This window comes from Strongylocentrotus purpuratus, unplaced genomic scaffold, assembly GCF_000002235.5.
Source record: "Strongylocentrotus purpuratus isolate Spur 01 unplaced genomic scaffold, Spur_5.0 spur5_scaffold_2, whole genome shotgun sequence".
NCBI classification, from domain to species: Eukaryota; Metazoa; Echinodermata; class Echinoidea; order Camarodonta; family Strongylocentrotidae; genus Strongylocentrotus; species Strongylocentrotus purpuratus.
In genome coordinates this window covers 37,100,903-37,124,699 of record NW_022145605.1, presented here as the reverse complement: position 1 = coordinate 37,124,699, position 23,797 = coordinate 37,100,903, and the positions used below count along the sequence as shown (strand labels likewise).

Below are 23,797 nucleotides of genomic sequence, written 5' to 3'. Positions count from 1 at the left end.
CTTTGACCTACGTGCTCCAAAATCTAATCAGATCGTCTTCCTATGGTGATACATACTATCCTTAAGTTTGAAGTTTTTACATCTCCAGTGGTTCTTGAGATATCATGATAACAATCTCAATGTATGGAATTTCATAAGTTGACCTCTATGACCCTTGACCTTTGACCTACGTGCTCCAAAATGTAATCAGATTGTTTTCCTATAGTGATACACACTATCACTAAGTTTGAAGTTTAAATCTCCAGTGGTTCTTGAGATATCATGATAACAATCTCAATGTATGGAATTTCATACGTTGACCTCTGTGACCCTTGACCTTTGACATACGTGCTCCAAAATCTAATCAGATCGTCTTCCTATGGTGATACATACTATCCTTAAGTTTGAAGTTTAAATCTCAAATGGTTCTTGAGATATCGCGCTAACAAACTCAATACAAGGAATTTCATAAGTTGACCTCTGTGACCTGTGACCTTTGACCTACGTACTCCAAAATCTAATCAGATCGTCTTCCTATGGTGATAAATACTATTCCCAAGTCTTAAGTTTAAATCTTAAATGGTTCTTGAGATATTGTGATAACGGTCAAACGGGACGGACGTACGTACGGACGTACGGACGGACAACCCGAAAACATGATGCCTCCGGCACCACCTTCGGTGGCGGAGGCATAAAAATGAAAAAAATGAAATTTTGAAAAAACAGAATATTCCGGATTTGGGGTCCTAAAAATCCAGAAAAACAGAATATTCTGGATTATTCGGAAGGGTTGGCAGGTATGTAAACCATTAGGAAATCGAAAAAATTAAATTTTGATTTCCAATCATAAATGTCTTGATAATCAGACAGGCGATCTGCTTGTAAAAGTCATGGGATTTCTGACAGACCTAAAGGTTTATAATTATGATTGCAGCATGAACTAAAGCCAGCATTTTGTTTAGAATCTAAGGCAAAGATACCCAATGATCCCTTTGAAGAAGATGTCAAGTTCTGAGAAAAGTGACAAATAGTCAAGGAGTTTTCACATTCTTTTTATTCATGTGGAAGAATATCACAGTAAAAATCAAATGTCCCATAAAAAAGGATATATGCTGTGAAGAACCTGCATGGAGAGTGCGGAAGAATCTCAGAGAGAGAGAGAGAGAGAGAGAGAGGGAGAGAGGGAGAGAGGGGGGGTAGAATTGGAACAGAAAGATGTTTACAGTGAAAGAATATCACAGTACAAATTAAATATCTTGTGAAAAGGACTGCTTTTGGATATCTGCATATTCCAAATTTCATTTGTGTGAAAGAATATCACAGTAAATTTTGACACTTTTTTTTACTCTGATCGTGCATGATAGTAAGTTTTAGTATGTTCTTTTGTTCTCGTTTTCCTGTATGTGTGTTTTTAGGGGTAGGCTTTTATATAAGGAATCCCTCCTTTCTGCCTTTCCCAAATGCTCTTATAAATTGCCATTGTATTTGTTATCACTTTCTTGTTTTTTTTATAACTCAGGGGTGATAGTGAGCATTAAAAAAAAAATAGGTTTTTGTTTTCCCCTCAACCACGCCCCCCTTTGAGTAAAAAAAAAAGAAGAGGATTCGCGGGGAAAAAATGGCATCTAACAACATTCCCCCCTTTCGAGTGAGAAAATTGGGAAAAAATAGGGAAATTTGGGAAAAAAATAGGGTAGAACAGAGAAAATAAGGTGGAAATCAGGAAAATCAGGATAAAATTAATAGCGAAGAAGAAAAAAAATCTGGTAAAAAAAAAAAAAAAAAAAAATCTGGATTTTTTTTTTTTTTTTTTAAATCGGGATGAAAAAAAAAATCGGGAAAAAATCGGGAAAAATATAAAAAATCGGAAAACCGATTTAAATCGGGTTTTTATCAGGCCTGATAACTATATTCTGTATTTGTATGTTTTAAATGTTTTTATGAAGAGTGTTGAATAAACTTTGAATTGAGAAAAAGATAGTATAAAATGAATGTCTCATGAAAAGGACTGCTTCTGGAATATCCTCATATTCCAAATATAACCAATACTATCCTAAAACTTTGGACCAGGTTTTTGATCATTTCATGTGTATATTGTCCCATCTACTCCTATCTGAGTAGATGGGACTAGGTTTGCAAGGGTACTTGCATGTGAGTCAATTTGTTATAATTTTGAAAACACAAATTGTCATCCACATTTACTTTGGAATTTGAGGTACAGCCAACATCCAAACTAGGATTATCATAATGACAATAAAGGTATCTCCCATCTGTCTTTAGGGAATCGCTCCTTCATTTTGAGAAAAACATATACATTTATATAGATAAATGTACATGAATATGTTTTTATGCATTTTTTTACAATTTATTTGTTCTACTTCATACCTTGCTTGAGGATCTTCTGATGAGGCTTTCTAATTCAAAACATCGTGTTCGCAGGGGGTAGTGTAAGCCACACAATGACTTTACCTGGGCCTGTAGTAATAAATAATAATAATCAATTTAAAAGGTTGCAGCGATGCATGGAAATGTTCTAGTTACATGAAGATATCCACAATAAAGGCATAAAAATCTGAAATCAAACTGTTATTCAAACATGAATCTGAGGGCTAGATAAGCTAAAGTTTACATTACAAATGTAGCCCAAATGGTCTCACAGTATTTTTGTACTACAGCATGTCACTTTAAGAGTTGGGATAAAATACAGGCCCTTGTATTAAACCACATGACCAAAACTGATTTTCACTGACATAGAATTGGACCTTGCAAGTTGTGGATCAATAAATCTCAATTGTAAATTTTTGGTCCAACCTCTTTTAAAAGTTAACCTGCAACTTGAACACGCAATAGATTGCATGAAAACTGCAAGGAACAGGAGCTATATCAAATACATTTGTAATACAAAGATGGGATAGACTCAGTTATTGACATACGAGTATGTTTCATGCATATTCTTAATATAGACACATCACTGTACATGGATTGATGCCTACACACATATTGGACATGGCACACACAACACTGCAGTGCGTAATCTTCATTGTATGAAGTAGCATTTAACGAGGAATAAGAAATAGAAGAAGAAGAAGAATGTTATCTGGCGTTGAGGTCTCCCTTCATTTTGAAAAACCATAAAAAAATTAGAAAATGGTAGAACATAGCTGAAGACGGTTGCCCCAGTAAAAGTAGAGCTAGCCTCTATGCTCAAATATCACAACTGAGGACATTTTCAACAAAGAAACTTGTGAGTTCCATTTGTTACTTATTTGTTACCATTGACTTTGTTGTTGATTCATTAAATTGTTTAGAAACCCATTTGCAAGTATCATACAGTACGCTTTGAAAAAATGTGCATTAATGTGCTGCTGTAAAGTGCAGTGTTGCCTTTTTTTAATATACAGCCAGGCACGTAATGCTGCTATGTGTGCTATGTGCTAGGGTAGCGCGCCCGGTAATCGGTCAATTACCAGTATTTGGTCAGACAGCCGTTTCAACAGCTGTAACAAACTAAAAAATAATTTATGAGCCACGAAACTTGCACAAATCAGGCAGGTGAGCAACTTATCTTAACTCTCAAAATTAAATCAGGTATACTGGGCCTCGGAAAGATCTCCAACTTAACTCGAAATTGGTCAGTGTCGCACAACTTTCTACAGTTCCAGGTTCTGTTAGCACTTGCACTAACATGCATAGCCATATGTAGAAGTCTATTCTAAAACAATTACGTGTGCTGGTGCAATGAATTTAGTATGTATGAATATAGTATCGCTTCCGTGTTCACTCCATCGCAGCAAATTTGCAAATGACGCACTCGCCGATGTGCAAAAGGTATTTACACAATACCCTTGCCATGCGGTAGCGCTCTTCCAGTATTTGGTTAACGCATTGACATTCAGTGCTTTGTCGCGCAATGGTGTGAAAATAGCGTGCAAATACGCTTCGTCCCTTGTCAATGGAGTTGACACGAACAAACTGCATGACCGAATTCTGGGCAGAAAACTGCTCCTTCTTCTTTCCGAGATATTTTGCTCTTCATCGTTCTATATTTTAAGTGACTTTAAAATCCTGTTAGAGGATTAATTTTCCTTTCTTTTGATAGGTAGATTGCCAAATAAAGGAGGTAAAAATTAATTAGCGATTTCCCCTTAAAGGTACTATGTCCCATTTGCAGGCCAAAAAAATGAAAAAGTTAAATTCCAACTGCATTTGAAAGATAATACTAATTTAGAACTTCCCTAAAAATGTTGGGGCTTGAAAATGTCTTCAAGTGGGAAAATAACGACTATTAGTTGTCAAATCGACTTTAGGGCTATAGAGCCCAAAAGTAATAGTCTTGATTTTCAGACAATTGTACCGAATGGTCATACGTTTTATGCTGCGCAAAGATTCAATCAGTTTAATCTTGGCCATCACAAGAAGTGGGTTATTGATGTAGACAAATGCTCATGTACCCTTTAAAACTCTTTTCATGGATGTTATTACCAAAAAAGAAAAAAAAGCCAGTCAGTCACTCAATAGTGTCTGACAGTTAAGTCTAGCAAGTTAACGGGTTTCCTTGCATAATTTGAATATGAGGACACTGCTAACTAGGCCTGAGTCATGTCGGGATTTTCATAAACCGGGTCCCGACGGCGTTGCACCGATCGGGACCCGGCGTCCCGAAATCAGCTCGCAGGATTTGTCACTTGCCTCTATAAAAAGCGCATATCATCAGTATGTCTCTTAAAAGGGACCTTTTTTCTCAATCAAATAAATCAACACATGCATACCTCGGCTCAGATCGGTATTTTCTTCCATTTGACATTATTTTCATCCATGATTGGCGATGTTTAGTGCCATTATCGTGCCTCTAAAAGTAAAAAACTGGGGCAGAAATAGAAGGCAAACATTCGAGCCGCCATTTTGATTTATGCAGGTTGAATAAATCTGGTCAAAAAATATGAATGTTAGAATAATAAAAACGGCTTTCTAAAAAATTCTTCTATACAATACCGATCATATAATATTTTAAAGACAAAATAAATATTTATCTCTTATTCTAAACATCGCATGCTTTTTTTTTAAAGCTGAAAATTACTTGGTAATCACAAGAAGTTTCGATGGGGATAGCTGTTGCAAGGCAAGTTCAGACTAGTCTCGGAAAAATGCGCAGTGCGCCTCGTTAGCTGTAATGTGTGCTAGAACGAACCCAAACAAAGACGTGATCGTAACGAGAAAAAAAATCATTAAAAACTACGAGAGCACAATTGGAAAGACAACTACTGCTCAAAATTACCATAATCAGATACATAACTTGGACAAAGAATTCAATAATCACCCAAGAAATGCCACAGAAATTGTGATAATAGAGGAGTAACTGGGTACATTTTTATCGCAAGAGGCCTAGCTGCTGCAAATACTCGAATCCTTTGTTATACTGCTTTTTACCGTAGAGGGCCTCATTTGGTTTCTAGCCTCGTGTTCAATTTAAACACGTGTAATTCGGATATCGCAGCAGCTAGGCCCTTCCGATAATGATTGTACCTATAGTAACTCCTTAAATATCACTATTTATGTGGCTTTTCTTGGACAACTATTGTATTCTTCCTCCAAGTTATGTTTCTGCTTACGATAATTTTGAGTAGTTGTCTTTCCAATTGTGCTCTCGTAGTTTTTAATGATTTTTTTCTCGTTACGATCACGTCTTTGTTTGGGTTCGTTCTGGCACGCATTACTGCTAACGAGGTGCACTGCGCATTTTTCCGAGACTAGTCTGAACTTGCCTTGCAACAGCTATCCATATCGAAACTTCTTGTGATTACCAAGTAATTTTCAGCTTTTAAAAGAAGCATGCGGTCTTCAAAATCAAAGAAAAAATATCTATTTTGTCTTTTAAAAATTATTCGATCGGTATGTTGTAAAGAAGTACTTTTTAGAACGCCGTTTTATTATTCAAACATTAATGTTTCTTTCAACCTGATTTATTAATCCTGCCGAGAGACCCGGCCATAGCTAGCAGCTAGCTGGCAACAACAACCCCATGGGGCAAACTGCTTTGCAACCACTATTTGTATCAGCAGTTCGGATTGATTCAGGATGAGCTAGAATATGATTGGTAACAATTGAATACGTAAGTTTTAAGCTGGATTGATTTTAGTGGTGTGCAAAACTGCAATTTCTTACATATTTCATTATTTTTTTCGGAGCGTCGGTTCTCAAAAAACGAAACCGGGACCCGACGGCAACGGTCGGGTCCCGGTGTGATCGACCGTACCGACTCAAGCCTACTGCTAACGTTTAAATTTCACAGATAGGACATACATGACATATTCATAATTCCTGCAAAGTTCTACAGCATTTGAGGTTGGCTGAAAAAGGGACATAGTACCTTTAATAAGTGACCGAATACCGGGCGCGCTACCCTACTACATTACGACCAAGTATGCGTACCACATCAATGTTAACACGTGGGACAACACTGAAACTACTTTTGTAATAATAGTACACTTGCATGCATAGTCAAAACTCAAAAGAGAGCAAACACAATGAATTTCCCACTTTGCTTATCCATAGAAGAACACACTTCAATACAATGTCAAATCAATATAACTTACGGTCAAAGAACTTGATCTTTCAGTAGGTTCAGGGGAAGTTGAGCCGCCGCGTCGAAATCTGTCCCAGCTCATGGATGCCGCCATTTTCTCAAAATATAGTCTTAACTGCATACGTACACCGCGCGTCATGTATGCGCCTACAAAGCTTTTAATTATTATTTATTTCTCCGTTTAAACAGTTTAGACCCAGAGCTAGAGACATCAGCCTGACTATTATAATGCAGACATATTGTAACGTGCAACATATTCATCCGAGCCGTGCTGCATGCGCTTTTACAACAGATTAATGAAAATAATTATTCGTTAGATTAATATCTTACCAACTCATGACATTAATAGGCTATAATGATGTGTTGAGAACTCAAACCTCAAACTTTGTGATTAACAGTTCGGTGACTTATATTCATGTACAAGGGTGTCGATTTGTATCCGTGGTTGGGGGGGGGGATGATAGGTGCCAAGATATTTTTCGGCAATGGATCAAAGCAACCAAGAGGTAGAAGCGTCAAGCGTGTGGCAGGTTGCACCCCTCCCCAAGGGCGTAACCAGGATTTCATTTAAGGGGGGGGGGGGGCCGGTAGGGAGCGGCACGCGAATCATTTACAGAGCGCGCTCCCTAGGAGGTAGGGTGCAGGGAGGGGGCAGTTTCCCCCCTCCCCCGCGAAGCGCGGAAGCTTTGACGTTTCATTAAATTATTAGAGAAAGAAGACGATTCGTTGGACCGTTCTCGACTCTTAATCCTTGTTTGAATCAAGTTCCCCTTCATCCGCGCGTAGCGCGGAAGCTCTGACATTTCATTAGATTATTAAAGAAAGAAGACGATTCGATGTACCATTCTCGACTCTTAATCCTCGCCTGAATTCAGTTCCCCCCCCCCCCCCCCACATTCCGCGCAAAGCGCGGAAGCTTTCACGTTTCATTTAATTAACAGAGAAAGGAGACGATTCGTTGTATCGTGTACTAATTTGACGTTTCATTTAATTATAACTCTTAATCCTAGTTTGAATTCAGTTGCCCCCTCCCGCGCAAAGCGCGGAAATTTTGCCGTTTCACTAAATTATTAGAGAAAGAAGACGATTCGTTGTACTGTTCTCTATATTAATCCTTGTCTGAATTCTGTTACCCCACATGATGTACGTATGGAACGTTCGTTCGCAAATCTTTGCATGCACAGCCTGAGTGGTGGGTATCATGTTATCTCCCGGCAGTGCTTGTCGCAATAGCTTCTGGAAAGGAATTGTATACTAATGTTATCTGTTAGTGTTATCAGCCACTAATGAGGCCCATTAGTGACTATACAAAATATATGCTCTTCCTGGCTATTTGGGAATGTTGTCAGTTTGCAACAGAACTGGAGAAACGCAAATTTTGTTGAAAATCATGTGATATCACGAACATTTATAAATCACTTGTATGAAATTGAAAATAAGTCATGGTTGGATGTTATTTTTAGCAAGTAGTGAACTATCTCATAAGTCATACTAATGTCCGAAAATCTTTCTCCTTGTCTCCGATCTCATCATGAATTCGTCACAGAGTTTATCTATGTTTACACTATCCAGAATTGTTTGATGTGCTTGCAGATTGCTACCTTTGCGCTTCGCGCTTAACATTTTGCTCGTTGCTTTTTAACGCAGCGGCTTTGCATTTGGCGCACTGCATTTCTATGATGCTATTGATTAAACAAATTGAATAAATTCATCAATTCCTGATGAAGCGAGAATTCAATTTATTCTTGTCTCATATACGGTTGTCTCCAGTGGCGGATCCAGGGGGGGGGGACCCGGGGGGCACGGGCCCCCCCCCCCCCTTGAGAAAAAAATCATGTAAAATCACGTGATTTTTACCTTTTGGGGGGGTTGGGCCCCCCCCCCCTGGCGCTCAAGGGGGGGGGGGGTGCAAATTGATTTTTTTTTGAGGATCAAAAAAAAAAATGTGCTCTGAATTCGTTGGACCGTTCTCGACTCTTAATCCTTGTTTGAATCAAGTTCCCCTTCATCCGCGCGTAGCGCAGAAGCTCTGACGTTTCATTAGATTATTAAAGAAAGAAGACGATTCGATGTACCATTCTCGACTCTTAATCCTCGCCTGAATTCAGTTTCCCCCCCCCCCTCCCACATTCCGCGCAAAGCGCGGAAGCTTTCACCTTTCCATTTAATTAACAGAGAAAGGAGACGATTCGTTGTATCGTGTCCTTGTCTGAATTCAGTTTCCCCGCGCGGAAGCTTTGCATTTCAATAAATTATTACTCTTAATCCTTGTCAGAATTAATTTCCGCCTATCCCGCGCGAAGCGCGGAAGCTTTCACGTTTCATTAAATTGTTATAGAAGGAAGACGATTCGTTGTATCGGGTCCTTGTCTAAATTCAGTTTCTCCCCCTCCTGCGCAAAGCGCGGAAGCTTTGACGTTTCTTTTAATTATTACTCTTAAATTAATCCACGTCTGAAATCATTTTCGCCCATCCCGCGCGTAGCGCGGAAGCTTTCACATTTTCTTAAATTATTAGAAAAAGAAGACGATTCGTTGTATCGTGTACTAATTTGACGTTTCATTTAATTATAACTCTTAATCCTAGTTTGAATTCAGTTGCCCCCTCCCGCGCAAAGCGCGGAAATTTTGCCGTTTCACTAAATTATTAGAGAAAGAAGACGATTCGTTGTACTGTTCTCTATATTAATCCTTGTCTGAATTCCGTTACCCCACATGATGTACTTATGGAACGTTCGTTCGCAAATCTTTGCATGCACAGCCTGAGTGGTGGGTATCATGTTATCTCCCGGCAGTGCTTGTCGCAATAGCTTCTGGAAAGGAATTGTATACTAATGTTATCTGTTAGTGTTTTCAGCCACTAATGAGGCCCATTAGTGACTATACAAAATATATGCTCTTCCTGGCTATTTGGGAATGTTGTCAGTTTGCAACAGAACTGGAGAAACGCAAATTTTGTTGAAAATCATGTGATATCACGAACATTTATAAATCACTTGTATGAAATTGAAAATAAGTCATGGTTGGATGTTATTTTTAGCAAGTAGTGAACTATCTCATAAGTCATACTAATGTCCGAAAATCTTTCTCCTTGTCTCCGATCTCATCATGAATTCGTCACAGAGTTTATCCATGTTTACACTATCCAGAATTGTTTGATGTGCTTGCAGATTGCTACCTTTGCGCTTCGCGCTTAACATTTTGCTCGTTGCTTTTTAACGCAGCGGCTTTGCATTTGGCGCACTGCATTTCTATGATGCTATTGATTAAACAAATTGAATAAATTCATCAATTCCTGATGAAGCGAGAATTCAATTTATTCTTGTCTCATATACGGTTGTCTCCAGTAGCGGATCCAGGGGGGGGGGGACCCGGGGGGCCCGGCCCCCCCTCCCTTGAGAAAAAAATCATGTAAAATCACGTGATTTTTACCTTTTTGGGGGTTGGGCCCCCCCCCCTGGCGCTCAAGGGGGGGGGGTGGAAATTGAAATTTTTTTGAGGATCAAAAAAAAAAATGTGCTCTGAATTCGTTGGACCGTTCTCGACTCTTAATCCTTGTTTGAATCAAGTTCCCCTTCATCCGCGCGTAGCGCAGAAGCTCTGACGTTTCATTAGATTATTAAAGAAAGAAGACGATTCGATGTACCATTCTCGACTCTTAATCCTCGCCTGAATTCAGTTCCCCCCCCCCCCCAACATTCCGCGCAAAGCGCGGAAGCTTTCACGTTTCATTTAATTAACAGAGAAAGGAGACGATTCGTTGTATCGTGTCCTTGTCTGAATTCAGTTTTCCCCCTAACGCGCAAAGCGCAGAAGCTTTGACGGTTCAGTAAATTATTACTATTAATCCTTGTCTGTATTCATGTTCGCCCATCCCGCGCGAAGTGCGGAAGCTTTACCGTTTCATTAAATTGTTATAGAAGGAAGACGATTCGTTGTATCGGGTCCTTGTCTAAATTCAGTTTCTCCCCCTCCTGCGCAAAGCGCGGAAGCTTTGACGTTTCTTTTAATTATTACTCTTAAATTAATCCACGTCTAAAATCATTTTCGCCCATCCCGCGCAAAGCGCGGAAATTTTGCCGTTTCACTAAATTATTAGAGAAAGAAGACGATTCGTTGTACTGTTCTCTATATTAATCCTTGTCTGAATTCCGTTACCCCACATGATGTACTTATGGAACGTTCGTTCGCAAATCTTTGCATGCACAGCCTGAGTGGTGGGTATCATGTTATCTCCCGGCAGTGCTTGTCGCAATAGCTTCTGGAAAGGATTTGTATACTAATGTTATCTGTTAGTGTTATCAGCCACTAATGAGGCCCATTAGTGACTATACAAAATATATGCTCTTCCTGGCTATTTGGGAATGTTGTCAGTTTGCAACAGAACTGGAGAAACGCAAATTTTGTTGAAAATCATGTGATATCACGAACATTTATCAATCACTTGTATGAAATTGAAAATAAGTCATGGTTGGATGTTATTTTTAGCAAGTAGTGAACTATCTCATAAGTCATACTAATGTCCGAAAATCTTTCTCCTTGTCTCCGATCTCATCATGAATTCGTCACAGAGTTTATCTATGTTTACACTATCCAGAATTGTTTGATGTGCTTGCAGATTGCTACCTTTGCGCTTCGCGCTTAACATTTTGCTCGTTGCTTTTTAACGCAGCGGCTTTGCATTTGGCGCACTGCACTTCTATGATGCTATTGATTAAACAAATTGAATAAATTCATCAATTCCTGATGAAGCGAGAATTCAATTTATTCTTGTTACATATACGGTTGTCTCCAGTGGCGGATCCAGGGGGGGGACCCCGGGGGCCCGGGCCCCCCCCCCCCCTTGCGAAAAAAATAATGTAAAAACACGTGATTTTTACCTTTTTTGGGGGTTGGGCCCCCCCCCCCCTGGCGATCAAGGGGGGGGGGGGGGGGGGGGGTGCAAATTGAAATTTTTTTGAGGATCAAAACAAAAAAAATGTGCTCACTACCCCCCCCCCCCCCCCCCCCCCCCCCCCCCCCACTGAGCGAATTTTTGGCCGGCGCGTTTTTCAAATTTTCGGGAGCAAAAAAAAAAATAATAATAATAATAATTGTGCTCTGTACCCCCCCCCCCCCCCCCCCCCCCCCCACTGAGCGTTATTCGGCCGGCGCGATTTTCAAATTTTCGGGAGCAAAAAAAAAAAGAAAGTTGGGCCCCCTCCCCTAAGAAATCCTGGATCCGCGTCTGGTTGTCTCATTTACTTTGTATGAAAATGAGATAGCAAAATGTGTATATTGATGGTCATCTTGCGAGTACTACTACTCTCATCGGGCTCTCATTGATTTTTCTCTTCGTTTTTCTTTTTTTTTTTGATGGTGAATTATTGGGGGGGGGATGATTGTACAGGCCATCCCCGCCACCTGAAATATTGGGGGATATATCCCCCCACCCCCCCCCCCCCCCCCCCCCAACCCCGGGATCGACACCCATGTTCATGTACCACCTTTTAAGTAGTATTTTACTGAAAAAATAATATAGGCTTTGTTTCACTGAAATAAGTCTTATTCTTTTCCAAATTAATGTGCACCATCTATTCCCATAGAACAATAGGCCTACCCCTTGAGAAATTTAAAGGTAGTTACAATAGACTTTATTAGAATAATAACACAGTTTAGAATTGTAGAGTCTCAGAAACACATGTCTGCCAAAATGTGATAAATTTGTCACAAGATACATGGCATGACTGAAATTCTTCTTAAATAAACATTTATATTTCCTTCTTATCGAAATGATAATGACATATTTAAGTTATTTTAAAGTTAGGCCTATATCATAAAATCCGGGTGATCAGCTTTAGTACTAGCTGCGTTTAATACTGGTGTCACTCATGTTTAATTCAGTATTAAATCTTCTATCGAAACAGTTCATGTTAATATACACCTTAAAGGTAATGCAAAGTTTTCGGAAATTTTGAAAATTGGATGGATATTAATTCTTTACAATTTTAATATATTTGGATGCCCCAATTGATGTATTATGAGCACTAGACAATTTAGACCCTTAAACACTTCTGCTTTTGAGAAATTGAATAATCAAAAATTTACCGTTGCTCCCGGTAAATTTAGGCCATTCCATGGTAGCTTCGACCACGAAAATATCAAAATATGCAGTTTCCAAACGAAAATAGCAAATTCGGTCGATTAGTCCAGAAACATTGTTTTAAAGCTAATATCAGTCTTGAGAGGGAGCTATACAACAGTACTACATATTTTATTATTTACAATTTCATCACTTTAGACTCGAGTTCAACCGCGACAACGATCATAGAATATTGTAATATCGCATTATGCTTCGCATGTTCATTTCAGCCAAATTCATGACCCCATACCAAAACTTTGTATTACCTTTAATTAATCTATTAATAACAGGTTAATGTGCTTAAATACGAAACATGTTTTTTTTCTAGTGACTTAATATTAATGAACAGACTTTGATCGAAAAGCATTATTACATTTGAAGACTGTGTTTGTTGACAAATGACTAATCAAATCAATATTATCAACGAGAAAATAATTATGGTGCAATTTCCTGTCAATCAATAGAGATAAAGTATATAGTTGTTGAGAGAAGGGCGGGTCCATAATTTTGTATATAAAGGGGGCCCAGCATTCATGAAATGTACTAACAATTTTTTTGTTTTTAAATAATCACCTCACAAGGGCGGAGGAGGGGGCACATTCTTGAATTTTTTGTAGTTACCGTGAGGTAGGCCACTTGGGTTCAAAGGTGTGGGGGCTCGGACCGGATGCACCCCCCCCCCCCCTTTCACTTATTCGACATGCAGTGTTTGGGAGGAAAACGATTTAAGGCAGAAATACACGTATATCCAGATAATCAGGCCCCGGAATGTTTTTCAAAGTGAGGAGGCTAAAGTATTTACGATCAGGTAGGGTGAAGCGAGCAAACCGAGCGGAGCGTAAAGGGGTTCTACGGTCAGATGAGCATAGTTTGATACCTTATTTGTGACACTGGCAGGTCACTAACTTTTGTGACGTTAATCACAGTCTGATTATTACATTAAAATGAGACACTTGCTAAAGATTAAACAATTTAACCTTGACCCTATATTTTAATGAGTACATTTTACAGGTGAAAAATAAATTTATATCTATATTTATATAATACAAGCGAGTACCGTATCATCTCTTCAACTCGCATATTTCTGAACGTTGTGGAATATTTGTTTTGTAGAGAGATATAATAAAGGCAAAGGTCGCGCTAATTTGCGTTGTTGCGTCCCGAACTCACCACAAACAAATCTAAACGCTCAAATTTTGCAAAAGCAGTGAGTAATGCAACCAAAATGCTGTTTTGATCAAGATATTTTTAGAGTTCCGAGATGACGCCCTTTTGGGCAAAAAGAATCATTCTCGCATCGACTTATAATTTCAATGCTTTACACATCTATCCATGTCCTCTGACACTGATAAACGATGAGACTAATTTAAACACGTATAATTTATAAACGGCCGACGGTCAACGATAGTGCAAGTGAACACTCCTTGAATTATATCCTCTTTGTTATTCAGTTTATGACAAAACAGAATTCACGAAGTAAAAGAGACTCATGGCTTATCTTTTTACGACTAGTCAAACGAGAAATTGAACTATATCCTTTCGAGAAGAAAAAAATGTGTTTAGAAATGGAATGAAATGTAAAGAGGGATAAATCAGGCACCGGATGAATTTTCATTTTATATTCTCACCCAAAGGCATAGATAACATTAGAAATAAGAATATTTGAGCAATAAAAAGCTGAACTTGTAAGGGAGATTTTACAATGTCTGGCTATTGCACGATAAGGAAAACGTTCTGGCTTTTGTTATCCAACGTGATCCTTACCAGGGACCTCCCTGCCCTTACTTATTACTACTCTCTAAAAAAAATCGAGTGATCACGGACGTCACTCCTCTGGAGAGTGAAAATGTAGTGAAAATAGAGTGAACATTCACTCTTTTCTTCTTAGAGAGCACTCTAAAATCAATCGATTTTCACTCCTAAACAAGTGATCACGGACGTCACTCCCAAAAAAGTGAAAATAGAGTGAAAATTCACTCTTTTTTTAAGAGAGTAAGTCTTATTACTTGTTACTTGGAAACACGCAATACTGAGAAGACAATTATTCGTCAAACGGATTAAGGGAAATATTTTAATGGAACCTGATAAAATTATGGAGGAAATTGGTGCTTATTTTGAATCTTTATATTCCTCTAATTGTTCTCAGGAAGATATTGATGTAGCCTCTCTTTTTCTTTCTGGTTTGGATGTCCCTATAATACACGCAAGGGAAAAGGGATTTGTTTTGTTTAAATGACCCAATATCAAAAATAGAATTATCGTCGATTTTTATATTCATGGCCTCCCAAGTGTAATTTTATTTGTTGTTGGACTCTTACAACTTTTTCTTCTCTTATGGTTTGTTATCTCAATCTCAACGAAATAGTACTTTGATACTAAAGCAAGGTGAAGATCCGTCAGGAATTAAAACCTGTAGGCCCATTTCCTTGTTAAATGTAGATTACAAATTAGTTGCTAAAGGAATTAGTCATCGACTAAAAAGGTAATTTATTCTTTAATTCGTTCAGATCACTGCAGATCGTAATATTTAATAGTGCAAATGTTTGCACTATCCGCATTGAACATACTGATGCTATAGATGTCCTTGATGGTTCAATAGTTTTTCGGAATGTCGAAAAAGCTATTTATAGGATCGAGCATTCATATTTGTTTAAGTCTTTAGAACAGTTTGATCTTGGAGAGGAATTTCATTAATATTGTAAAAAAAAAAGCTTTTATACTCACAGATTCAGTATATGTTATACATAATTTTTTTTTAAACAAAGCCCTTCCCTACGAGCCGTGGTATTTTTCAAGGGTGAACCATTTCACCTCATATGTTTGTTTTGGTAATTGAAATTCTAGGTCTTTCGGTCCTCTGTGATTCTTCGTCATCTTTAAAGGCCCACTGCACTACTGGTAGCTACTTGCGCCCTCTATATAACAAACAATGCCTAATCGGTGACCATTGGTCCCCCATGATCCTCTTTTTCTTATGTTAACTGAGAGCTGAGTTGAGATAACCACCTGCCCAGTGACCTTGTAGAGCGGTTTAATCCCTCCTGTAAACTACGGCAGATAAGCTTTAAAAGTTTACAACTGATGTTATCTTCACCAGTTGCTTTATCCATACTCAGATTATCAATCTGTTTCAATACAAAATCCTTAATAATCAAATATAAATTAAATTGTGAATGACTTGGACCAATACCATTGTCCTCGTCTACTCTCAGTTGAGACATATTTCTCCACAGGTCCTTTGTAATCTTAGTAGCATTGGAAAAGAAAAAGTCATGAGTCAGCAATATTTGCATTGTCCGACACATTTGCTTCATCAACATTTATGGCATTGGGAGAAATAGGTGATGACTTAACAAGGCCTCTCAAACATCTCCACATTTGCTTACTATTATTATGATTTTGTGAAATCTGGTCTGCATTATATTCTCTTTTTCTCATGAGACGAATAAGTGTATTCTTTGGATATATTTTTAGGTGTCCCAAAGATCATCACTTTTGTTAGCTTTAACAGCTTTGAAAACTTTATCGCGTTCCGTCATGAGCTTAACAATCTCATCAGATATCCATGGACATGCCTTTTTTTCTTACCCGCGTATTACACACGGGTATGTGCTTGTTGATTATATTATAGTATTGAATAGAGTCAACCACAATCATATCTCTCGCAGCGTCAACATTATCTATATCTTTTATGACCTGCCAAGGAATGCTTCTCAATTCTCTGTAAAATTTCTCCTCGTCAAAACGAGCAAAATTTTGCATATTTAGATTTTTGTATGGATTTTTGCACTGAGATCGCGAATCATTAACACCAAATAATGATCACTTATGCTAGTTTCAAATATTCCCCATTCATTGCAAATTTCTTTGTCTGATACCAATATTTGTAACTCTTGTGGCAGTATCAATTAGCTGACTTAGCCCGAACATATTTGTATAAAACATTATCTTTTCATCATTCACATCCTGTTGGTGTGGCAAACAATCACAAATGAAATCACTTAAAATAATAGAGCTCATATCTTCCGAGAGAGCAGAGTCCCAATTTCCGTCTAATTCTTCAAAGTAATCAACGTGAGAATTAAAAGGCCTGTAAAACCCCCAACCAGGATGGGAGACTTATTTGAATAATGCAAATCAAACCAAAGGCATTCTAAAGTAGATTGATCCCATGTCCCAAGTCGTATTGTGATCGAACAGAATTTACTTAAATTGAAAATCGCCGCCATTTTGAGTGATTAATCTGAGAGAAATCTGATTACTTTTGACCTAAGAATGTTTTCAAATTGAATTTTAAAGAAAAATGGGGACCAAATACCCCCCCCCCCCCTCTCTATTCTTCCTATACGATTTGCTTTTCATTAATCCATAAATTGTGAGTAATATTGGAGAATCAAGACAATAGGTAAATGTGTTTGTTTTGTGTAAATCACACTCAAGAAGTGAAGATCATAAATGATTAAGATTATTGAGATAAATATAAGTGCTTACTCTTGGGCTAAAGGTCGTAGTACATTATGCATTTCAAGCTTTAAATGCGCAGTCATGTCTCATTGTATTTGACGACCTCTTGAGGACAGGGGGGGATAAAAGGGAACAATACACCCATGCATGTCACCTAAGTTATGGCCGTGTTAGTGCATGATAAAAATCCATATTATGAAGATTTAATCTCAAATTTCATGTTACAGAGGATGACAAAAGTCAATGTTTTGGGGTCGAAATGATAATAATAACATTGGCCACTTATATAGCGCTCATAATTTGTCACACAGTGGTGCTCACATGATGAAATGGTACGACTTATTTAAGTATAACAAAAATCTAAAATATGTTTACAAACATTTCTAAGGTCATAAGCAACAGAAACGCGCAACCACCATAAATTCGCCAGGTATGTCTTTCAAAAAAGGTTCAGTGAGGCTGATTCTGAAAGTGGAATATATCAGATTTAGCATCATTTATAACTAATCAGAATAGGCTGTTACTACTTAATCCGATGAAGTAAGTTGACTAATGACACAACTCATGCCGAATGATACTCCTAAGTCTAAAGAAAAAGCTATTAAAATACTGGAGTTTTGGGAATCTGTCAATTTCTAAGGAATAACTACCTTATTATCCCCTATGGGGCCAATGTAACAAAAACTCCAGATCCGATAAAAATGGGTTTACTAATAAAAACTACCACTATTAGGCTTACTACATTTACTTTGCTTCGGGCTTCAAAATATTTGAATAGCATAAAAGAGCGTATATTATTTCAAAAAGGGGACAAACAAAAGTCTAAAATTAGACCAAGCTAACCCAACAGACCTTTACTCAGCGCTTTTATAACTGACAAAAAAAAATTAAACATATTTTAACTACTGTTGGGTTGGAGCAGGCGCGTACGCAGGGGGGGGGGGGGTGAACCCCCTTCAGTTTTTGTGTATGTGTGTATTTTTGAGAACCCCCCCCCCCCCCTTTGTGATTTAAAAAAATAATTTTTTTTTTTTTTTTTTTAAATTATGCCAATATATATATTCCGTCGGTCATTGGTTGCTTAATATTTTCTTTTTTTTTCTTTTTCAAATGATTTTATTTCCCATGCAAATCATAATACAATGAATAATTATATTGCAAAAATATGCAATTAAAAGACAAATATCATAGGTAAAAGTACGGGAAAAGAGGAACTAACTAGAAGCAGAGTTTGTTGAAATGTAAGTTCCTCAGATGGTGTTTTACAATATATCATGAACAAAGTATGCTTAGAAAATCAATAAATAGAAGAAAAAAATATGTAGCTAAGAAATTAAAGATTTTTTCGGGGAAAAAATAAAAGAGAGAAAAAAAGGAGGAAAATAGTAGAAGGCAAAAAGAAAGAAAGATACAAAAAAGGGAAAATTAATGATTGCAAAAGCTCTAGAAAAAGGAGGTTAGATCAGTAGAAAGAGGGAGAAAGAGATTAAGTCGAGAGTCATGTATATGTGTTAAAAACTTTAATCTTTAACTTTTTTTTAAATGTGTATAGACTGGGACTTTGTTAAAGAGATGGATCTATGTTATTCCAAAATACTGGACCGGTGTATGTAAGTAATTGTTTTTTGTGCAAAAGCTGTTCTCATTCGAGGAGTGTGGAAGTGGTTCGACTTTCTAGTGGGGTATGAATGTATCTCGCTATTTTTTTGAAAAATGGAGGAAATTGGGAGAGGTAACTCATTATTAATTATTTGGAATATAAAGATACCAAGGTACCAAGAATAAGAAGCATTCATTTTAAGAATTTTGTCTTGTAAAAGTAAGTGGTTAGTGTGAGAACGACAGTAGACATTATGGATTATTCTTAATGCACGCTTCTGCAAAATTATTATTCGATCAATTAAATTCTTACAAGGATTTCCCCATGCTAAAATCCCATAATTTAGGTAAGGCAAAATAAGGGTTGTATACAGTGATGATAAAACCGGTAAAGGAAGTGTATTTTTAACATGATTTATGACACCGATGTTTCTTGATAATAATTTACACAAATAATTAATATGCGATCAACATAAATTCCAAGGAATTTTGTACTTTGAACACATTCTAGTTCGATACCATTTATTTGAATAAGACCAGGAAGATGATCAATAGTGTTGCTAAATACCATATAATTCGTATTTTTAATATGCAATGATAGTTTATTGGCTTGTATCCAACTTTGAACCAAAACTAATTCCGAGTTAATTGTATTTAGGAGAATGTGTGGGTCATGACATAACAGAAAAATATTAGAGTCATCAGCAAATAATATGAAAGATAAAATATTAGATGATCGTTTGAAATCATTTATATATAGTATGAAAAGAAGAGGGCAGTAAGGTTAACATATAAACAAACAAAAAACAAACTTCAGTTGACGATATCTCGTTTTATGTACACATGATATTCAAAGATAACATGGAGTTAAGATAATGAGCGTGAGACCGTTTTCACAGACAATGCTAACATTTTGAATCAGTGAGGATTCAGCCATCTATATACAATGATGTCAAACAAAAGACGCAATATATATACATATATGTACGAATTTCGTTAAACTTTCAAACAAAAAGCGCTCTAATAATTGATACAATTAAGGAATAAAGCGCTAATATGTCAAACTAAAATGTACATCATACACATGTCTATGAAACGTATAATGTAAAGTAATGAATACAATAGATAAATGCACACCAATTATTTGTTTCCCTGTCGTGAGTTGTGTTCTATATGTTTTTAAAACTCAAATGTTAAATCAATCCTTTAAAAAGGGCCAAGTAGTGACACGAGTTTCAAAATGTTACCATTCTTAAACTACTAGATGAACACTACAAAGTTTGAAAGCAAATGCTAAAAAGTGTTATTTCACTATTTCGAAAGTGCTGTCACTCCTCGGCAAGGGTGTCGATTTGTATCCGTGGTTGGGGGATGATAGGTGCCAAAATATTTTTCGGCAATGGATCAAAGCAACCAAGAGGTAGAAGCGTGTGGCAGGTTGCACCCCCTCCCCAAGGGCGTAACCAGGATTCCATTTTAGGGGGGGCGGTAGGGAGCACGCGAATCATTTACAGAGCGCGCTCCCTAGGAGGTAGGGTGCAGGGAGGGGGCAGTTTTCCCCCTCCCCCGCGAAGCGCGGAAGCTTTGACGTTTCATTAAATTATTAGAGAAAGAAGACGATTCGTTAGACCGTTCTCGACACTTAATCCTTGTTTGAATCAAGTTCCCCTTCATTCGCGCGTAGCGCGGAAGTTCTGACGTTTCATTAGATTATTAAAGAAAGAAGACGATTCGATGTACCATTCTCGACTCTTAATCCTAGTCTGAATTCAGTTTCCCCCCCCCCACATTCCGCGCAAAGCGCGGAAGCTTTCACGTTTCATTTAATTAACAGAGAAAGGAGACGATTCGTTGTATCGTGTCCTTGTCTGAATTCAATTTCCCCGCGCGGAAGCTTTGCATTTCAATAAATTATTACTCTTAATCCTTGTCAGAATTAATTTCCGCCCATCCCGCGCAAAGCGCGGAAGCTTTCACGTTTCATTAAATTATTATAGAAAGAAAACGATTCTTTGTATCGTGTCCTTGTCTGAATTCAGTTTTCCCCCTAACGCGCAAAGCGCAGAAGCTTTGACGGTTCAATAAATTATTACTATTAATCCTTGTCTGTATTCATTTTCGCCCATCTCGCGCGAAGCGCGGAAGCTTTACCGTTTCATTAAATTATTATAGAAGGAAGACGATTCGTTGTATCGGGTCCTTGTCTAAATTCAGTTTCTCACCCTCCTGCGCAAAGCGCGGAAGCTTTGACGTTTCTTTTAATTATTACTCTTAAATTAATCCACGTCTGAAATCATTTTCGCCCATCCCGCGCGTAGCGCGAAAGCTTTCACATTTTCTTAAATTATTAGAAAAAGAAGACGATTCGTTGTATCGTGTACTAATTTGACGTTTCATTTAATTATAACTCTTAATCCTAGTTTGAATTCAGTTGCCCCCTCCCGCGCAAAGCGCGGAAATTTTGCCGTTTCACTAAATTATTAGAGAAAAAAGACGATTCGTTGTACTGTTCTCTATATTAATCCTTGTCTGAATTCCGTTACCCCACATGATGTACGTATGGAACGTTCGTTCGCAAATCTTTGCATGCACAGCCTGAGTGGTGGGTATCAATGTTATCTCCCGGCAGTGCTTGTCGCAATAGCTTCTGGAAAGGAATTGTATACTAATGTTATCTGTTAGTGTTATCAGCCACTAATGAGGCCCATTAGTGACTATACAAAATATATGCTCTTCATCATGAATTCGTCACAGAGTTTATCTATGTTTACACTATCCAGAATTGTTTGATGTGCTTGCAGATTGCTACCTTTGCGCTTCGCGCTTAACATTTTGCTCGTTGCTTTTTAACGCAGCGGCTTTGCATTTGGCGCACTGCATTTCTATGATGCTATTGATTAAACAAATTGAATAAATTCATCAATTCCTGATGAAGCGAGAATTCAATTTATTCTTGTCTCATATACGGTTGTCTCATTTACTTCGTATGAAAATGAGATAGCAAAATGTGTATATTGATGGTCATATTGCGAGTACTACTACTCTCATCGGGCTCTCATTGATTTTTCTCTTCGTTTTTTTTTTTTTTGATCGTGAATTATTGGGGGGGATGATTGTACAGGCCATTCCCCCACCTGAAATATTGGGGGGATATATCCCCCCCCCCCCCCCGGGATCGACACCCATGCTCCTCGGCCCTTTAAAATTTGATTTCATATTTGAGGGTGTTTTTTGGACTGGATCAAGAAAGTCCATGAATGCAGCAAAAAAGAAGAACTAACATTTTTACATCAAACATGTCGTATCGATGATCAGCGTGTGTACGAAGGTGAGGCATCCTTTTCTTAGAGTTTTGTTTGTAGAGTACTCGTCCAACAAACATTTCTGTGAGTTTTTGATCAATATAGAGTTCCACTGAGACATACGATTACTCGGCGAGAATCAAGCGTAAACAGAACTGTCTTTTTTCCGCGCTAAAGAAGATTACATCATTTTCTTGATCGCGTTTGCTATCTGGAGTGATCAGAAGAGACTGAAGAGTTGAGAATAGCTGGGAAGTGTTCATGAACACCAACATGGAGTCAAAATCGACTACTAATTTGACGATGTCTGACGGAAACAATTTGGAGGCGTCTTCAAGGAAGCCGCCAGCGGGGAACAGGTGGGTCAAAGTCACCTTTTCTAGATGTATCGTATATAAACATCATTGCTCTGTTCCACAGTGCGACAAACTACATCAGTAGGCCTACATTTCGTCTAGATCTCTTTGCTCTCGAAACTCTGGATTAACTATTCTTCCTGTCTGAGCTAAGTGGGGGAGGGGGAAAGAACCTTTGCTTAAGCAGGGCATTCGCTGTGGTAAACCATCCCGGGGCTTTTGATCAAAAGTACCTTTACTTCTCCTATTCTCTTTCATAATGTATGGTGTATATGTATACTATTATATTGTTTCATCCTTCGCACCTGTGGGCCTCGGGCATTATTTTGATTTCAAGTGGTTTGGCGCCTTACAAATCTTATATATTTTATAATTATGATCATACTAATAATGTACAATCAATTTTGAAGAATACCCATGAATAGAGACAGTCTTGCACTCGTCAAAGTAAACCACAAAAGAACAGAAAACCGATTTGAACGATATAAACGTGACTGTTCTCATCTCTGACATTATTTTGTTCATAAAACTTCAATAAACAAAAAAAGGGCGGATCTCATAATAACAAAGGGGATTTGTTGGATGACAGAATTGAGTAGTTAGGGCAGGGAAATAGAGAAGTAGGCCTTTCTCTGGTCACTCGAGAAATATCAAAGTTTATTTAATGATCGGGGGGGGGGGTGTTTCACAAAGATTCGAAATTAACTCTAAAAATTGGACTTAAATATTATGGAGAGCCTTTTGAAGCCTTATTTTAAAATATATTCAAAAGCAAAAATTCAAGTATTTTAGACTTTTCATAAATCAAGAACATGTAATATCCCTTGACAATTAATATGAATGATTTGAAGCAACATTTTATGCCTTTTAAAATAACTTTAAACAAATATTTTCAAGGAAGCTAATGGCTTTCCATAAATGTTAATTCCAACTTTAAGTTCAATGTAGCAGTGGCGTAGACAGGTTCGTACACCTGGGGGGGATGACTCAGGGGCGGATCTAGCTTTTTGCTAAGGGGGGGGTGACCAAAATAATGACGATGCGGAGCATCGTCCACGAGCCGCGAAGCGGCGAGCCGATTTTTTGGGGGGTGTTTATTTGAACCCCGTAGGTGATGTTTTCCTGGCATCTATTAACACAATGGAGACCATAAAAAGCAGTGCATGATAACGTCTTTTTAAATCAAGTAACAGTTAAATACACAGTTATATCCAGAGTTATCATGTGTTTGGTTAAGTTACCAGATGAGTTGAATATCTTCTCACAATATTTGCACTTGAAAGGGTTTCTCTCCAGCGTGCGTTCTTTTTTTCTTCTTTCTTTTTTTCTTTTTTTTTCTTCTTTTTTTTCCCTTTTTTTTGTTTTGTTTGTTTTTTGGGCCGCCCAAGGGGGGG

The 23,797-nt window shown here is 37.8% G+C and overlaps 1 protein-coding gene across 2 annotated transcripts in view; it reads right to left on the bottom strand.

Annotated features, from left to right (window-relative positions):
* Positions 1-6,698, bottom strand: part of LOC578923 (sphingomyelin phosphodiesterase 4) — a 29,253-nt gene extending 22,555 nt beyond the window's left edge. For both annotated transcript variants that reach the window (XM_030992340.1, XM_030992342.1), the window contains exons 1-2: positions 6,573-6,698; positions 2,365-2,454 (exon numbers count right to left, since the gene is read on the bottom strand). In XM_030992340.1, coding sequence (XP_030848200.1) covers positions 2,365-2,454; positions 6,573-6,683 — 201 coding nt within the window. In that variant the 5' untranslated portion in view covers positions 6,684-6,698. The remainder of the gene's footprint in view (positions 1-2,364; positions 2,455-6,572) is intronic.
* Between the last annotated feature and the right edge of the window lie 17,099 nt (positions 6,699-23,797).